This window comes from Mycteria americana, chromosome 1 (genome assembly GCF_035582795.1).
Source record: "Mycteria americana isolate JAX WOST 10 ecotype Jacksonville Zoo and Gardens chromosome 1, USCA_MyAme_1.0, whole genome shotgun sequence".
NCBI classification, from domain to species: Eukaryota; Metazoa; Chordata; class Aves; order Ciconiiformes; family Ciconiidae; genus Mycteria; species Mycteria americana.
This window is the reverse complement of record NC_134365.1, coordinates 222,290,306-222,308,190: the sequence shown is the minus strand read 5'-3', so window position 1 is coordinate 222,308,190 and position 17,885 is coordinate 222,290,306. Positions and strand designations below refer to the sequence as shown.

Genomic DNA, 17,885 nt, shown 5'->3' with positions numbered 1-17,885 from the left:
TTTATTAAAGAGACCAGGTCTCTGGATGGCTCCCTGCCTGCTCTGCCTCTGCTCCGAGAGAAGAGCAAGTCAGCAGCTGAATCACCAGGGCTGCCACACTTCTGCAGGGCCTCCAAAAATAACTCATCTGGAAATTCCTTGGAGGCATAAACCTTGCTTCATCAGGACTGCAGAGATCCAGTTTCCTTAATGGAGCAGACTGGATGTGAACTGGCCTAAGGATTTAGGATCACGTATGAAGAATATAAAAAGCAACTTCTTACAGAACAGCTAGCATGCGGTCGATATTAAGGGGGGGAAAAAAAAAAAAAAAGTAAGTCACATAAATCATCACGTCGCCAAGATGAAACAATCTGCCTGCCCAGGAATCAGACACCGAGTTCCCGATCGTTCGCCTGATACTGCGGTTCCAGGGCCTCGCCTGTTGTGCTCACCACCCAGCTCCGTACACAGAGCGGAACGCCTCCTTCGCAACGCCGCTGCGGCAACTTTCACCTGTGTGAACGTGAACGCCCACACCTGCACCTTCCACTGTAACAAAAACCCTGCGTGAGCTCCCGTCCCCGTCCCCTCGCCAACACATCGGCCTGAAAAGCTCGGCAAGGGAGCAGCCTTGCACCCACCCAGCGCCAAACACAGCACCTCCCTGCCGCAATCGGGGTTCAGAGGTGCTCACCGCCTTCTTTACCGCCGTGAACCGGCGCGTTATCCCTTGTGGAAGCCCGCGCCAGGCGGGACCCTCCACAGCGGATCCAGGCTGCGGATGACGGCGGTGGAGGCGCAGAGCCACCCTGATGCTGACAGCTCTGCTCGCCGCCGAGCAGAAAGTCGTGCTCGGAAGGGCTGGCCCGCACCCAGGCCGGCAGTGCTTCAGCTTCAGTGGGAGTTTTCCCCTTTAGAAAGCAATTTCTTCGCCTGCAGTGCTCACAGGACACGACTCACTGTTTTTTCTGTTAGCGGGCGAGAACTTGGCGCCGCCGCAACGACAAGGTGCGGAGCTGAGGATTTCTGCTTCACTACCGACAACTAAAAGCACGTTTTACTGAGCAGGCTCCCAGCTCTGACCTCAGGGACCGTCACAAGGACACAGAGCAGACACCGGTGCCCACGCTGGTTTCACCCATTCCCGGCCCTCCGCCGAGGCTGGCTCTGGCAGCAGCGTGCCGCTAAAGCCTGGCTCCCGGGGGAAAATCCACCCAAGTCCAGAGGGGCTCGGGCTTCTCCTTTCTTTTCGGCTGGGCTGTTGGCTTTCGGGCGGAGGGGAGGGAAGTAAGGGGGCAAAGAGAACAGCCGGCTGCGCGGTCTCTGCTACCGCTCCTCTTCAGGGCCGAGGCGGGCAGCGCTGGCCCGGCGCGGGGCGAGGGCCGGCCGGAGGCACGGCAAGCGTAGGCGACCCTCGGGACCCCCACCCCCGGCCTGGCAACGTCCTTAAAAAACCCTCAACACCGGCGTTTTCTGAACACGCCGGGCCGCGATCCAAACCCCGCTGCAAACCGCTCCTTCGCAAATCGCCGAGCCCATCGCAGAAACGAACGCGGGGCCTTTCCGCTGCCCCGACCCTCGCCCCCGGCGCCCGGGGTCGCCGAGGCGGACCCGGGACGCGGCCGGCAGCGGCCCTGCCCCGCAGACCCCACGAGGCGGCCGAGCCCGGTCGCGGCTCCCTGCCCCTGGGCGGAGGAACCCGCCCGCAGCCCCCGGCGCCGGAGGCTCCGACGCCGGCCCGGCGGGGGGAACGGCGGCCTCCCCGGGGCGCGGCACGGCGCCGGCCCGCATGCACCGGGTGCCCCAGGGATCCCCGCCGCTCCGACGGGGCCGGCAGCCCTGGGAACCCGGCGGGGAGCGGCCCCGGGTAGCCGGGGAACGGGGTCTGAAGGAGGAGAGGGGGGAGCCCGCCGGGCCGGCCGGTCTCACCTGCGATGGCGGTCTCGTCCAGGTGGGAGCCGGGGGGCCGCTCCCCCCGGCCCTGCTGCAGGAGGAAGCCGCACAGGACCCACACGGCCACTCCCGACCGTAAATCCATTTCCGCGCCTGCCTCGCCGCTTCCCCCGCCGCTGTCAGCTCCTCCTCGGCATCGGCCCCGGCGCTGGGCCCGGCCGCTCACCTCAGCTCGGCTCCGCCGTCCCCCTCGGCCAGGCGGCACGGGCCGGGCGCTCCGGGGCTGCGCTCCGCGGGGCTGCGGCCGTCGCCAGCTGCGGGACGGCGGGTTATTCCCCGGTGTTCCCGCCCGGGCCCGGCTTCCCGCTGCCCCGGGCCGGGCAACTGCCACCGGCCCCCGCCCGCCCCCGGAAACAGACCCGGGGTCTGCCCCCCTGGCCGCCCCCCCGCAGTGGTCTCTCCCGGGAGAGACTCCCCCCGCCCCCCCCCCGCAGCAGTGGTCTCTCCCCGGAGAGCCCTGCCTCCCCCTTCTCCTCAGCAGTGGTCTCTACCGGGACAACCCTGCTCCCCCCCCCCCCCCCCATAACCTCTCCCCGGGCCGCTCCGTCCCCCACCTTCCTCTCCAGCAGCGGTCCCTCCCGGGACACCCCCCCCGCCGCGGCCTCTCCCGGGACAGCCCCGCACCCCCCCGCAGCGGTGGTCTCTTCCCGGCACCCGCCCCCCGCGCCCCGCTGCGCACCGGGCCCTGGCGCCGCCGCCGCACGCTCGGTGACAGGGGGCGGAGCCACCCGCCGCCGTGCCAGACCCTCCGCGGGGCGGGGCCGCCCCGCGCCGTCGCCCGGCCAATCAGGGGCGGGCAGTTGGCCACGCCCCCCCGCTTCCTCCCCCCCCGCCCTCCGCCGGGCTCCCCGCGCCCGCCGCTGAGCCGCAGCGGCCTCTGGCGGGCGCAGGGGGGAATGCCCTGGCTGTGGGCACGGGCCGCCGGCGCGGCGCGGAAGCTAAGCAGGGGCGGCTGCGTGTGACGCCTGGATGGGTGACCTCTCTGAGGGAATCCGCCTCCAGCCCCGGGGAAGGCTTGTCAGAGCACCCCAGCTCATCAGAGCGTCCTGGCTTGTCAGAACATCCCAGCTCGTCAGAGCACCCCGACACATCGGCGCACCCCGGCTCGTCGGGACAGAGCCATTTCGACCTCTGAGCGTGCGGTTGCTCGCAGCCACACTTCGACACCCCTCGAGGGCTGCAACGCCTCGCCAGGGCCACGTGCTCCTGGCTGCATCGCTGCTCACCAGTGCTGGACCGGTGCCATGGGGATCCGTGGCCATCAGTGCCCGAAGCCCGTCAGCCCGCAGCGGGGAACGGGAAGGTCAGGGGCTAAGGTTTCACACGTCCTTTTCCCTCAGCACCGGGGCCGAAAGCGAAGCTCCCTGCAGGGATTGGATCCGGCCCCAGAATAGCTCCACAGCCTCCAGCCCGGAAGCAAAATCCCACCCTGCTCCGGCCCCGCTGCCCCGAGAGCCATCGCCTGGGTCCCCGGAGCAGGCGCCTGTCCGCCGGGCAGTGCCCCCGCCGCCGCCCCGGGGATGCGGGACGGGGGGTACCCGCTGCAGGGCTGGCAGCGCCTGGGGAGCCCCGGCCACGGTGGGTGCCCGGGATGGAACACAGGGCTGGCCATGGAGGCGAGCGGGCAGTGCCCCGAGCCGCAGGCAGCTGACAGACTGCTTCCAGGCAGAGGGTTCCCGGTCGGGTCCCAGCCCCGGTCCTCCGTGCTGGTGTGGGGGAAGATCCCGGGTGCGGGCAGGGGGGTCCCGTGCCTGGAGAACCCCCGTGGCTCTGACACACATGGGATGAGGATGGGGGCAGGCACGCTCGCTCCCCGAAGAACAGCCTCGCCTCCGTCCCCGGCAGCCACGTCTCCCCCACAAGACCCTCCTGCCCCAGGGCTGGCAGCCATGGACCCTCATGGGCTGCGCGTGCTGCCTCGGGTGCTGCTGGGGGGACCTGGCCCTTATGGGGACCCCCAGCTTGGGGGACCTGGCCCTTGTGGGGACCCTCACAGCACCTGGGTGTCCTCTGGCCCTGACCCAGCAGGACAAGGCCATGCTCGGGGGCTCTGCCCCTGCTGCAGCCCTGGGACTCTGCTGGGCCCCCTTGGGGTGCAGCAGGGTGGCCCCGGTTCCCCCCCAGGGCAGCTGGTCCCCACTCTCCCCATCCCCATCTCTCCCCACCCAGACCCCGATGGCAGCCCTTGGGCAGGGGCTGCCTTCCCCTGCCTGCCCTCCCCTGCCTGCCATCCCCTGCCTGCCACCTCCCCTGCCTGCCATCCCCTGCCTGCCATCTCCCCTGCCTGCCATCCCCTGCCTGCCACCTCTCCTGCCTGCCATCCCCTGCCTGCCATCTCCTGCCTGCCATCCCCCCTTCCTGCCATCTCCCCTGCCTGCCATCTCCCCTGCCTGCCATCTCCTGCCTGCCATCTCCCCTGCCTGCCATCTCCCTGCCTGCCATCTCCTGCCTGCCATCCCCTGCCTGCCATCCCCCCTTCCTGCCATCCCTGCCTGCCATCCCTGCCTGCCATCTCCCTGCCTGCCATCTCCCTGCCTCCCATCTCCCTGCCTGCCATCTCCTGCCTGCCATCCCCTGCCTGCCATCCCCCCTTCCTGCCATCCCTGCCTGCCATCCCCTGCCTGCCATCCCCCCTTCCTGCCATCTCCCTGCCTGCCATCCCCTGCCTGCCATCTCCCCTGCCTGCCATCTCCCTGCCTGCCATCTCCTGCCTGCCATCCCCTGCCTGCCATCTCCCCTGCCTGCCATCCCCTGCCTGCCATCCCCTGCCTGCCATCCCCTGCCTGCCATCCCCCCTTCCTGCCATCTCCCTGCCTGCCATCTCCCCTGCCTGCCATCCCTGCCTGCCATCCCCTGCCTGCCATCCCCCCTTCCTGCCATCCCTGCCTGCCATCCCCTGCCTGCCATCCCTGCCTGCCATCTCCCTGCCTGCCATCCCCGCTTCCTGCCATCCCTGCCTGCCATCTCCTGCCTGCCATCCCCTGCCTGCCATCCCCCCTTCCTGCCATCCCTGCCTGCCATCTCCCTGCCTGCCATCCCCCCTTCCTGCCATCTCCCTGCCTGCCATCTCCCCTGCCTGCCATCCCCTGCCTGCCATCCCCCCTTCCTGCCATCCCTGCCTGCCATCCCCTGCCTGCCATCTCCCTGCCTGCCATCCCCTGCCTGCCATCCCCTGCCTGCCATCTCCTGCCTGCCATCTCCCCTGCCTGCCATCCCCTGCCTGCCATCCCCTGCCTGCCATCTCCCCTGCCTGCCATCTCCTGCCTGCCATCCCCTGCCTGCCATCTCCCTGCCTGCCATCTCCTGCCTGCCATCCCCTGCCTGCCATCCCCTGCCTGCCATCTCCCCTGCCTGCCATCCCTGCCTGCCATCCCCTGCCTGCCATCTCCCTGCCTGCCATCCCCTGCCTGCCATCTCCCCTGCCTGCCATCCCTGCCTGCCATCCCCTGCCTGCCATCCCCTGCCTGCCATCTCCCTGCCTGCCATCTCCCCTCGCGTCCCCAGGAAGCCCCGGCCGGTGCGGGCTCCCCTCCCTCCTCAGCCCCCCCGCAGCCCCCTGCCCCTGCAGTGAGGTTTCCCCAGAGCTCCCGGCCCCCCGGGCTGGCAGTGGGCTACCCCGGCCCGGCCCTGTCCCTCCCCGCCATCCGGGACCCCCAAGCACCGCTCGCCCGAGCCCTGGGCACCGTGGGGCCGGGGGAGGGCGAGGGCGAGGTCTCTGCTCCCAGCGCGGCCCGGGGGCTGCAGGCCCCTGTGCCGGGGGGTCCCGCGGGGCCGGGGCCGGGCCCAGCGCCAGCGCCAGGAGCCGGACCCCGCCCGCTGCAGCCTGGCCCGGGGGCCGGGGCCCGAGGGGGCTCCCGGGCTCCGGCACAGGGGTCCCGCCCCGACCCTGCCGCGGCCCGGCGTGGGGAGGGGGTGGGCTCCCGCACCCCCGGCCCGGCTCCCCCGGCCCCGCTCCTGCTCCGCCCGCAGCCGGACCCCACTCCGGGCGGGGCGGCCCCGGGGGGGGGGGAGCGGGGGGCCGGGGCCGGGCCGCGGGGCGATGCCGAAGGGCGCCGGGGGCTGCGCTCCCCCGGGAGCCCCCCCCGCCGCCCCCGGCGCCCTCCCGAGGGGAGGCCCCCGGCCCCCCGGCCCGGGCCGAGGAAGGAAGCGGCGGGGCGGGCGGGGGCCGGGCGCGGCGGAGGGAAGTTTCTCCGCGGGACCGCCCGGGGCGGCGGGAGGAGGCGGCCGCAGACTTCCTCCTCCTCCTCCTCCTCCTCCTCCTCCTCCTGCTGCCGCTCCGGCCCCGCGCCCGCCGCCCGGAGCCGCCGCGCCATGCCCCGGGGTGAGTGCGGGGCCGGGGGCCGGGGCCGGGGCCGGGGCGGGGCGGGGCGGGGGGCTCCGGGCGGCGGGGGCCGCCGCCGGTACGAGCGGGGGGGGGGCGGGTCCCGCTGCCGGGACGGGGGCAGCCGGCGGTGCCCGGAGAGGGATGGGGGTCCCGCTCCCCGGGGTCCCGCTGCCGGGGGTCCCGGCCGGTACCGGCTCCGGGTTGGGGTCCGGGTCGGGGCGGCGGGAGGAGCCGCCCGCCGGGGCCAGGGCGGGGGCGCCGGCACCGGGACCCGCCCGGAGCGGGGCGGGGGCTAACGGGGGTCCAGGGATAACGGGGCTTCCGGGGTGCCGGGGCTTCCGGGGTGCCGGGGGTCCGGGGGCGCGGGCCCCAGCCGCCCAGCGGAGCCCGGGGATGGCCCCGGGCGCGGAGCTCCGGGCGGGAGCGGGGCCGGCAGCTGCCGGGACAGAGCGGGGGCAGAACCGGCCCGGACCCCTCCGCGGGGCCGCTGCACCGGGCACTGCACCCACTGCACCCACTGCACCCACCGGCACCGCGCCCCCCGCCCCCGCTGCCCTGGCACCGCCCCGGCCCTGCCCGCCCTGCCCCGGCGCTGCCCGCACCGCTCGCGGCGTGAAGGGCCCGGCACTGCGCGGCCTGCCCGGCGCTGCTCGCCAGGGGGCGCTGCGCTGCGCTGCACTGCTGCACTGCACTGCCCAGGGCACGGCACTGCACGGCACGGCACTGCACGGCACGGCACTGCCCGCTGCGCTGCGCTGCGCTGCACTGCACTGCACTGCCCAGGGCACTGCACGGCACTGCCCGCTGCGCTGCCCACTGCCTGCTGCACTGCACTGCACTGCCCATGGCACTGCACGGCACTGCCCATTGCACTGCCCGCTGCGCTGCCCACTGCCTGCTGCACTGCACTGCCCATGGCACTGCACAGCACTGCCCATTGCACTGCCCGCTGCGCTGCCCACTGCCTGCTGCACTGCACTGCCCATGGCACTGCACGGCACTGCCCATTGCACTGCCCGCTGCGCTGCACACTGCCTGCTGCACTGCACTGCCCATGGCACTGCACGGCACTGCCCATTGCACTGCCCGCTGCGCTGCACACTGCCTGCTGCACTGCACACTGCACTGCACCCTCTGCCCAGTGCACTGCCCGCTGCACTGCAATCCTCTGCCCACTGCACTGCCCGCTGCACTGCCCACTGCACTGCACTGCCCACTGCTCCTGCTGCACACCAGGCACCCCACCGCAACACGCAGTGCACACGCTGCAGGGTCCTGCACCGCACACTGCACCCGCTGAAAGGTACAACATGGGCACTGCACACACACACTGCACGCACCGCACCGCACATCATCGCAGACACACACTGCACCCACCCGCTGCAACACCCGTGCACGGCACCGTGCTGCACGCACCTTGCAACACGCCCATTACGACACACGCTGAACGTCACATACACACTGCGACCCTCATTGCAACACTGCATGCACTGCAGCACACGCATCACTTGCACACGCTCTCACACGCTGCAACGGACGCGCTGCGACACGTGTTCAGCAGACAGGACACAGACGCTGCGGTGCACACGGCAGCCCTGGCACTGCCGTGCCCGTCGCACGCCGCGGTGCACGCTGCAGCGCTCGCACTGCTGTGCGCTCGCACACTGCGGCATGTGGGGAGGTGCGGGGGTGGCACGGCGCAGCAGGGGAGCGCGGTCAGCGCTGCTGTGTGACAGGGCTGTCCCCGGGGCGGGCGTCTGGCTGTGGTGGGCGCTTGTTGCTGGGCCACCCCCGGGGCCACCCCGGGCCCTCCCGGCCGGGCAGACGGTGAGTCTGTGCCACAGCCCCGCATCTCTCCTTTTGTGAATCCCGCCTGGGCTTGGGGTCACCTCTGGAGGGGCTTCGGGGAGCCCTCCCCTCCCCTCCCCTCCCCTCCCCTCCCCTCCCCTCCCCTCCCCTGTCCTCTCCTCCCTTGCCTTCCCCTCCCCTCTTGGCGCGGGGTGCAGCGGGGGGATGTGCTGGGGGGCAGTGGGGGGATGCGCTATGCCGTTGTTCAAATGCCAGCTCCCGGTTCGGCCTGTGCCGCCTCTCGGTGCCGTCCCGCTGCCGGCTCGCTGCAGAGCAGGGGCACCCATGGGTCCCCGAGTGCCTGGGGGAGACGTCTCCCCCAGGAGGGGCACAGCGCGGCCGGGGCTGTGTGGGTGGGTGCATGGGCTGGGGTCCCGCTGGGCTCACTCCTCTTTTCTTGGTGGAAGGAGAAGCCGCCGAAGCGCTGGCGGTGGCACGTGGGGACATCACCCAGCGCCCGCTGTGGGGCTGAGCTGTGGCGGGTGTTTCGGCTGGGGTGGGCGGCGGGGCTGGCGCTGGGACCGCGGGGTGCAGGTAGCCGGGAGCATCCGCGGGTGCGGGGGTATTTCTGGTGATGCCGGGAGGCGCCCGAGGCCGGCACACCTCGTGGCAGCAGTCGTGCCGGCCAGCGGGTGTAGGTGTGGTGCGTGCCCTGCGTGGGCTGGGAGCAGGGGTCGGGCATCCCGCGCCCGGAGCTTTGGTCTGACCGTAGCGTCGGGAGGTGCCAAACCGGCCCGGTGCTGGTGTGCTTGACGGTGTGCCTCGTCTGCGCCTCCGCTGTCGGTGTGAGCGGTGCCGGGCTGTTTTCTCACCCCGAGCCGTGGAGCGCGGCCTGGCCTGGCTGGCCCCATCCATGCCCATCCATCCGTCATCCCTCTGGCCATCCCTCGTCTGTCCCAGGATCCCCCCATGCAGGCAACCGTCTCTGACCGGGAGCAGCCCTGGCCGGTGCCGGCCCTGTCCCACCGCTGGCTCGGGGAGGGGGTTTGCTGGCCAGGGCTGGCCCCGGCTCAGGGGCTGCTCGTGCAGCATCACCCCGGGGGGGTCTGCAGCCGGCTCCGGCCCCCGGCGCTGCCGGCTTCGGCAGCGCCTCGAGCAGGAGGCCGAGGGTAGGGAGCAGCCGCGGCCGTGCCAAGGGCCGGAGCCGGACCCGGCAGTGGAGCTCACCGGCCAGGGAGGGAAATAGAATGAGGAAATTAGTCACAACGAGCCTGCAGCTGGAAAATGAGGAAAATCAAAATCCTTCGACTCAGCATGGAAGTTATTTTAGCCGCGACGCAGGGCCCCGGGGCAGAGCCGGGGGTACGGGTGACAGCACACCTCGGGGCACGTCCCGCAGAGCGTGGACCCCGTGTCTGCCGTGCCAGCACCGGGTCCCCGCTGCGGCCGTGGCAGAAACCGCCCCCGCCCCACTGCCGTGGCGGTGCTGGGCCGGCGCGCTCGGCCCCACGGGGTCCCTGCTCGGTATTTATAGATTTTATTAGTTTCCTCTTTCTGCCTGCTGAGGCGGCGGCGGTGCCGGGGGGGCCGCGCTGTGCTGCTCTCCCCAGCGAGCGGGAGCGATCACGGCTGCTGACCCCCAGCCCCGCAGCCCCGGCTCGGTCTGGGCTGGTCCGTCTGTCCGGGACGGACGACACGCTGCCCGGCCCGCGAGCGCGGCCAGCGACGGGCTGGCTGCGGCTCTGCTCCCCGCCGGCACCGTGCAGGGTGCCCGGTGTGGGGTGCCTGTGGTGGGGAGCGGGGTGCAGGGTGCACGGGGTGCACGGCGCATGGTTGTGGGGTGCACGGCGCATGGTTGTGGGGTGCACGGTGTGGGCGCAGCGTGGGCCGCGCCGAGCGCGGCGTGCGACGCGGGGGCTGTTGCGCACAGCGCTCCGCGCACGGTTTGCGGTGCACGGTGTGGGGTGCAGAGCGCAGGCTGCGCCGCGCGCGGCGCAGGGTACGTGGGCTGGGGCGCAGGGCGCAGGGCGCGCAGCCTGCGCACGCTTTGGGTTGGTTTGGTCGGGTTGGGTCGGGGTTGGGTGTCGCGGGGCCCGGGCCGGCCGGGCCGGCAGCGGAAGGGGAGCCCGCAGGGGCGGCTGCTCCGCTTCCCCGGAGGAAAAACCCAGCGAGGGGATGCCCTGGCTGGGAGAGATGGCGAGCGAGTTTTGCTTCCTTTTTCTGCCGAAGAAGCGATGAGTCGCTTTTCCCGTCCCGGGGGGCGGCGACTGGGGGGAGGTCGCGGTGCATCACCCGCAGCCCCGCTCACCCGCCCACGCCCTCTCCCCAGCACCCCAAATCCCAGCCCCGGCGGCGCAGAGGGTGTCCGGGGGGGTGCTGAGCCCCGGGGCTGGGCACCGTGCAGACCCCCCCCGTGCTCCGACTCTTCCTCTTCCTCTTCCTCTTCTGGTTCCCTTTCTGTGGGGCCAGGGCATAGGGCTGGGAAGGGGCAGGCGGCTCCGGTGCCCCACGCGGGCTGTGCCCCACGTGTCTGTGCCCCTCAGCCCCACAAGGCTGCCCGCGCCCCAGCATCTCTAGGGGGGCCAGAAGGGGTTAAGGGTGCTGCCGGCCGCAGACTTCCCGGGAGAACAGAGCTGGCCTTGTGCGGGCAGCGGTGCTGGCAGCAGGCAGGGCAGGGCAGGGCAGGGCAGGGCAGGCAGGCAGGGCAGGCAGGCAGGCAGGCAGGCAGGCGCACACCAGGGCTGGGGCTGTGCTCGCCCCATGTCCCTGGGCACCGCAGGGCAGTGGCTGGGCTGTCCGGGGGCCGTGGGCTGCAGGACCCTCGGGTGCCCCGGTGTCGGGATGCTGTGGGGACCGCAGGCGACCTCCGGCCCCCGCCCGGCACCGCAGGGATGCCACTGTGCAACCCCCAGCCCCATCCTGGCCGGGGGTCCTGGCCCCGTTCGGCGGCTCCCACCTCCCCTCCTGTCGTCTTGCAGCGGGGACAGGGAGGTCCAGGGGGGCCGGAGCCCACGCGGCTGCGGGTCAGGGACACGGGTGGCCCCTGCAGCACCCCGATCTGCCCCGGGCAGCCGAGGGAGGGTTGGGGCTTCGGCAGGGGCTGTGGGGACGGGTCGGGAGCGTGACCCGGGGGGCAGAGCCCCGGGGGCTGCGGCTGGAAGCGTTGTGGCGGAGGGGCAGCTCCGAGGGGGGCCAGAGCCGAAGCCCTCCTGCCGCGCGTCCCCCTCCCTGGCACCCATAGCGGGGCTTGGGGCTTTGGCTGCTGCGGGGACTCTTATCTGCACCAAGCCCCCTCCTCGGCGAGCACGGCACCCTGGCCGTGCCTGCGTGTCCCCTCGTCGTGTCACTGGCCCTGGCCCCGCACCCAGAGCCGGTGGTGCCCGTGGTGCCAGCGATGGTGAGAGCAAAATCGGTCCTGCACGAGCAGCCGGGTCCTGCCCCGGCCCCTCCACGGGCAGCGTGTGCGCCCACGTTTGCTGGTTGCCGGTGGGGAGCCTCGGGCCACGCTGGGGTTTCGCAGCCCCAGGGGCCCTGGGTCATGGAGAAGTGGCCCGCTGCCCGCTGCCCGCTGCCCACTGCCCACTGCCTGCTGCCTCCTCCTCCTTTCCTCCGTTTCCCCGTAGCAGCGATGCTCTCATGGGCACGAGCGTTTCCACTTGCACCCCGTCCCCTTCCTTAGCGGCCCCGCTGACTCAGCCTGGGCCTTTCCTGGGATGGGGATGGGTGCCCGCTGGGTGCCAGCTCACCCCAGGCTGTCTGCGGTCCCACGGCCGGTTTGGGGATGTGGGGTTTGAGCTCGGCGTGACTGGTGCACGTCTTGTCCCGCCACGGGGCTGTCGCAGGGCTGGAGCTGGTGCTCGGGGGCCGCCCCGCACCCCAAGGGACAGGGAGCTGCGGGCAGGGGGGCACCGCTTCGTCCCCGTGCCCCGGAGAGCCACCCCTCGCACCCTGCTTCTGGCCGCGGCGGCTTCCCCGCATCCCCCGCCGGGGCTGGCTCCTGCCCTTCTGTTCTGCTGCCAATATTGTCCTTGGGCTCCGGCGGCTCTTCCCGCCCGTGTCCTTCCCCCGGGTATTTATAGACAGCGATGGGCTCTGGCCGCATCTCCCCCGGCCGCTCTGCCACCGGGGTGTCCCCGGGACCCCAGTGCTCCCTGGGGTGCCCCCGGCAGCCTCTCGGGGCACCGAACTGCCCCCAACCCCCCTGACCTGGGGTCCGGGGCTGCTGCGGGACCCCTCTCGCTCCCACCTCAGCTGGGTGACCCTGGCTGGCACCCGGGACCCGCGGCCCCGGCCCCAGCCCGGGGGATCCCCCGGTGCCACAGCACCAGCCAGCCAGTCCTGGCAGCCAGGGGACCCCGGCCTGGGGGGCAGCGGGGACCCTCCGCCGAGCCCCGCCGTGTGCTGCAGAGTGGCTGCCCAGCATGCAAATAGCTACCGTGGGGACACTGGTGACCTTGGGGTGCCCGTGGGCCATGGAGACAGCGGGAGCCTGGGGGTGCCAGGGGGCTGCGTGCCTCATTGGGGGCTCGTGGGGCACCCTCGGGTGCCGCGATGCCTCGAGGTGGCTCCCGCTCTGGGGTGCTGCCCCTCGCCCCCCCGGGGCCCCTCCACCTCCCTGCCCTCCCCATCTATCGCATCCCGCACCCCCTTGCACCCCCCGGCTGGGTCCCCCCCAGTGACGTCCCTGCAGCGGGGACGCTGCACCCGCCGGCTGCTGCGCCCACACCCCTGGGTTCGGGTGGTTTTAAAGCCGCTGCACGCTCCCCCCGCCCGGCTGAGCCCGGTGCCGCTCGGTGCACCTCCTGCCCTGCCCCGCGGGGTCCCCGGGGACACGGCTGCTCCCCAGAGCCCCGCGGCGGGGATGGTTTTGCAAAGAAAACCAAAGGTTGGGATTTAGAAATAACCTTTGGGGTTTTTTTCACAAAGCAAAGCCCGGTTTGGGTTTATTTTGGCCGGGAGCGGCTGGCTCTGGCTCCCAGCGACCCAGCGCCTGGTGGCCTTTGGCTTGGGAAGAGAAGAGAATTTAAATCTAAAATACGAACAAAAATGGCTTTCCAGGAAAATTCTTATTTTGCCATCTCTTCTTCAGCCTGATCTCATCAGAAAAGGAAAAAAAATCTGCTGCAGCGCTGCCAGCTGCCCCGGAGGGGCCGAGGGAGAGCGGGGCGAGCGGGGTGCCTGTGCCCCCCGAGCCTCGTGGATGACGGGGGGAAGCAGGTCCAAACCGGGGCAGATGGGTCCAAACCGGGGCAGATGGGTCCAAACCGGGTCAGATGGGTCCCCGCCAGCTCAGCCAGGTCCCAGCCAGGTCCCCGCCAGGTCCCCGCCATGGCACAATGGGGGTGGCCCCATCCCGCTCCGAGGGCTGCCCCAGGGAACCCCCCCAGCCCCGGGAGCCCTGGGCAAAGAGGCGGAGTGGCTGCAGGACGGAGGGGGCACGGGGGCCGTGGGGTGCCACGTCCCATGGCCCCACTGCGTCTGCGTGGCCCCACTGGTCCCTGGCGGCTGGGGCGAGCAGGGCGGCCGGGGCTGGGCACTGGCGCGGGGGCATTTTGGGCGCGATGCAGCCGGGCAGGGGCCGGGGGTGCCGGCTGTGGCCGCCCAGCGCTGCGGGGACGGCGGGCGAGGAGCCAGCGGCAGCACCTGATGAGAAGTGAGGGTGCCTTGGGCGTCGTGGGCAGTCGGTGCCGGGCCGGAGCGGGGCAGCCCCCGCGGGCAGGCGGGACCCCCGGCTGGGGGCCGGGGCGCTGGGGTCTCCCTGGGGGTTCCCTCCCAGCGCTGCCTGCTCCCCCCTGTCCCCTCCCCGGTGCTGTCCCCTCCCCTGTCCCCCTCCCCACGGCGACGGCATGGGGCAGCGGGGTGGCAGTTACAGCCCCCGCGGAGGGTGCCCGTCCCTGGAGATGGCTCCGCAGCCGCGGAGGGAGCTCGGTCTCCCATCGCCCCGATCCTGCTCCCATCGCCCCGATCCTGCTCCCATCGCCCCGATCCAGTTCCTGCTCCCACTGTCCTGCTCCTGCTCCCCCTGCTCCTGTCCCCATCACCCTGCTCCTGCTCCCATCGCCCTGATCTGCCTCCTTCTCCCACTGCCCCGCTCCCGCTCCCTGTCCTGATCCTGATCCTGTCCCCCTCGCGCTGCTCCTGCTCCCCGATCCTGTTCCTGCTCCCCCTGCTCCCGCGCCCATCGCCCTGATCCTGCTCCCGCCCCTTCGCCCACCGCCCCGGCCTCGCGCTGCTGCTCCGAGCCCCGCAGACCCCGGCGGGGGTCCCCTGCCCGCTGCTGCCCGCCCGCCTGCCCGCACCGTCGCTGAGCCCCGCCCCGGCCCCGGGGCACCCCGGCCACTGCGGCCTGGTGCGAGGAAGCCCTCTGGGCCGCGTTGGCGACCAAAGCGGGGAGAAAATTGAGGCCGAAGGCCGTGTGTTTATTTGTGACCCGCCTGGGATCCCACGCCGTGTGAGCAGCCCCGGCGCTGCTGCGGCCGCCGGCTTCCTGCTGCGGGCAGGTGCTGCCTGCGGGGGGGCTGCCTGCCGCCGCCCCCCGCTGCTGCGGCCCCTTCACAGGCTGGAGCCTGGGGATACCCCCTGCCGTGGAAGCACCTCTGCACTGGGGAAACTGGGGCACGGCACCGCGGGGCGGCTTCAGCGGCGTTCGGGCCGGGCCCCCCGCCTGTCCTGCCCGTACCCGGGGAGGCAGCGGTGCAGGCAGGGAGCCAGGCAGGGCGGGGGTCATGGCGCACCCGGCCCCGCCACGGGCAGGAAGCCGGGTGTCAGGGCGGGAAGAGGAAGAGCGACTTCCCCATGCGAGGGGCCGGGGGCTCGGGGCGGGGGGCACGGCCCCTTCGCCCTTCCCCAGCCACGCTGCCCCGGCCCTGCAGCCCCGGGGGGCTCTGGGGAAGGGCGTCCCCCAGCCCAGGGCTCGGGGCCGATGCGGCGTCCCCGGCCCCTCCGCCCCAGCGCCTCTGCGCCCTCCCCGTGGCTGCGGCTTCTCAGCCCTGCGCCTCGCTGCCCCGGCCGGGATAACCCCCCCGCCATGCTAAATCCCCTCGGGCAGCCGCTGCGCCCGTGGCCGGACCCTGGCGGGGAAAGGGGCTGCCGGCCCCAGCCCGGCCCCACGGGCGGGCACCCTCCTACCCCGGCACCGCGCGGCTCCAGCCTGCAGCAGGAAGGGGAGCAGGATGCGGCCCGTAATGGCGATCGCAGAGGGAACCCGAGGAAGGCAAACAGGGAAACGCGCGCCGGGCTCGGGGATAAACACAGCTGCCGGAGCGGACGTCAGCCCTGAGGGGCCACGCCAGCGGCCGCTCTCCAGCCCGGCCGCGGCACCAGCCCAGCCTCTGCCCCGCCGGGGCCAGCACCGGGCCCGCTTGGCGGGGCTGGGGCGCACGGTGGCAGCCCACACGCTCCCGCAGCCCAAATCTGCCCCGGCTGCGTGCCCTGCTGCCCTCCGTCCTGTACCGGGCTGGAGGCACAGCATGGCACGGCATGGCACCGCAGGGCATGGCACAGCATGGCATGGCATGGCACCGCAGGGCATGGCAGAGCGTGGCACAGCGTGGTATGGCACGGCATGGCATGGCACTGCAGGGCGTGGCACAGCGTGGTATGGCATGGCACTGCAGGGCATGGCACGGCGTGGCATGGCACAGCACCGCAGGGCATGGCACCACAGGGCATGGCACAGCGTGGCATGGCACGGCACGGCATGGCACCGCAGGGCATGGCATGGCATGGCACCACATGGCACCGCAGGGCACGGCACGGCATGGCACAGCACGGCTCGGGGCGCTGCAGCAGCCTGGCTGTACTGGGAGCACCGTCCTGGGGACGATGCGGTTCCCGTGCACACCAGCCACGGCGGCACACGCGTTTGCCCTGGGTCAGGGGATGCGGTTCCCCGGCGGGGGGTCTCTGGGCTGCTGCGCACCGGGGGCTGCCGGGGGGGACGCGCCTGGCCGGGAAGCTCACCCGGGCTGCGGGATGGAGGGTGAGCGGAGTGTGACCCGTCCCTCTGCACCCTGCGGCCTCGGGGTGTCCGAGCGGGGGGGACCACGGTGACCCCGGCCCCGGCGCGTCCCCCTCCCCTGACCCTCTCCCCTCCCCGCAGGCTGCTGAAGGGGGACGCGAGGGACGCCGAGCCGCGGGGATGCAGAGCATCAAGTGTGTGGTGGTGGGCGACGGGGCGGTGGGGAAGACCTGCCTGCTCATCTGCTACACCACCAACGCCTTCCCCAAGGAGTACATCCCCACCGTCTTTGACAACTACAGCGCCCAGAACACGGTGGATGGCAGGACTATTAACTTAAACCTGTGGGACACGGCCGGCCAGGAGGAGTACGACCGCCTCCGGACGCTTTCCTACCCCCAGACCAACGTCTTCATCATCTGCTTCTCCATCGCCAGCCCGCCCTCCTACGAGAACGTCAAGCACAAGTGGTACCCGGAGGTGTGCCACCACTGCCCCAGCGTGCCCATCCTCCTCGTCGGCACCAAGAAGGATCTGAGAAACAACCCCGAGACCATGAAGCGGCTCAAGGAGCAGAACCAGGCGCCCATCACCACCCAGCAAGGCATCAGCCTCTCCAAGCAGATCCACGCCGTCAAGTACCTGGAGTGCTCGGCGCTCAACCAGGAGGGCATCAAGGATGTCTTCACTGAGGCGGTGAGGGCCGTGCTCAACCCTGTCCCAGCCAAGCCCAAGAAGTCCTGCGTCCTCTTGTGATGGGGCTGCCGGCGACCAGCGAGAGACAATCCTGCCCCTGCCCCGGCCCCGCCGCCCTCCAAGACACTGCCCGGCGCCGCCAGACCCCCCCTGCCCGCCCCGGTGCCTCCCCGAGCCCCGCTGCCCCCCCGGGGACGGCGGGACCGGGGCCACCAGCCCGAAGCCGCCAGCTTTAATAATACAGACCTCGTTTGCACTAACTGGCCGTCCGCCCCGGGGGCAGCGGGGCTCCCCCAGCCCTGCGGGACCCCCGCCCCGGCCCTGGCTGTCAGCGTTCGCTTTTGGGCCTCGCCTCTCCGGTCCCGGCACAGAGCAACGCTTCCTGAGAAGGGGATGCCCGGGGTGGCTGACCCCCCCTCCTGCCCTGAGCACCCCACGGGGACCTGCCACCCCCACCCCGAGCACCCCACGGGGGGACCCGTCACCCCCATCCCCTGCACCAGCGGGGCTGCGGGGGCGCGGGGGGAGGCCCGAGGCCCCCCCTGTGCCAGCCCCGGCGCTCGGCCACCTCCGAGCGTCCTGCCGCCCCGGCGCCGGCAAGGCCCCGTGCTGCCGCGGGGTCCCGGCGGCCGCGCCGGGGCTCTCCTGGGTGGGTGTTCGGGGTGAGCCCGGCCCGGCGCAGCATCGCCGGCTCCCCGGGGCCAGCGCCAGGGAAGTCCGGCCCTGGCGAGAGCGGAGCCGGTGCTGCCGGCGGGCTCTGCCAGAGGAGCGTGCTCCCGCGCCGGCTGGTGCCAGGGCTCCGCAGGGCGGTGGGACTCGCCTGTAACCAGCTGCTCCCCGAGTTGCTTCTCCTTAAATAAAGAGACCTGCCCAGGCTCCCCGTCTCCTGTGCTCTCCCGCGCGCGCCCACCTTCCCCGGGCACGGGGACGCCCCTGCAACCCCCCCCCGGGGGGGACACGGCTGCCCCCGGGCTGAGCCGGGCCGGGACCCCTCGCCCTGCCAGGGCCGAGCCAAGGGCGCTCGCGGCGGCGCCGCTGCCTGCCGGGGGTCTCTGCCCAGGGCAGGCCGCGGCTGGGCGAAACCCGGGGTGCCCCTGCCGTGGCCAGCCCCGACCCCCGGGCACCCTCAGACCCACTCAGGGCCAGCGCTGAGCTCCCGTGGGGGGGCCTGGGGACATCGCA

The 17,885-nt window shown here is 72.3% G+C and overlaps 3 protein-coding genes across 12 annotated transcripts in view; 2 read left to right on the top strand and 1 right to left on the bottom strand.

The window, feature by feature from the left end:
* The window catches only part of STIM1 (stromal interaction molecule 1), a 105,300-nt gene extending 102,592 nt beyond the window's left edge, over window positions 1-2,708 (bottom strand). For 3 of the 9 annotated variants that reach the window (XM_075491417.1, XM_075491418.1, XM_075491419.1), the window contains exon 1: window positions 1,912-2,269. In XM_075491417.1, the coding sequence (XP_075347532.1) occupies window positions 1,912-2,020 (109 nt within the window). In that variant the 5' untranslated portion in view covers window positions 2,021-2,269. Of the gene's footprint in view, window positions 1-1,911; window positions 2,271-2,614 lie in introns of those variants that run through there. The other 6 variants (XM_075491414.1, XM_075491415.1, XM_075491416.1 and 3 more) reach the window with 3 other exon arrangements.
* Window positions 2,709-5,995: 3,287 nt separating this feature from the next.
* Window positions 5,996-17,579, top strand: RHOG (ras homolog family member G). Its single transcript, XM_075491398.1, has 2 exons — window positions 5,996-6,256; window positions 16,149-17,579. The coding sequence occupies exon 2, from the start codon at window positions 16,188-16,190 to the stop codon at window positions 16,761-16,763; it is 576 nt and encodes a 191-aa protein (XP_075347513.1). The 5' UTR covers window positions 5,996-6,256; window positions 16,149-16,187; the 3' UTR covers window positions 16,764-17,579.
* On the top strand, window positions 10,791-13,854 carry LOC142404488 (uncharacterized). Of its 2 annotated transcripts, none has more exons than XM_075491397.1 (2): window positions 10,791-13,284; window positions 13,336-13,854. In XM_075491397.1, the coding sequence occupies exon 1, from the start codon at window positions 10,808-10,810 to the stop codon at window positions 12,476-12,478; it is 1,671 nt and encodes a 556-aa protein (XP_075347512.1). In that variant the 5' UTR covers window positions 10,791-10,807; the 3' UTR covers window positions 12,479-13,284; window positions 13,336-13,854. The 2 variants fall into 2 exon arrangements, with proteins under 2 accessions (XP_075347512.1, XP_075347511.1); XM_075491396.1 differs by having other exon boundaries at window positions 10,791-13,304; window positions 13,367-13,854.
* Window positions 17,580-17,885: the final 306 nt, after the last annotated feature.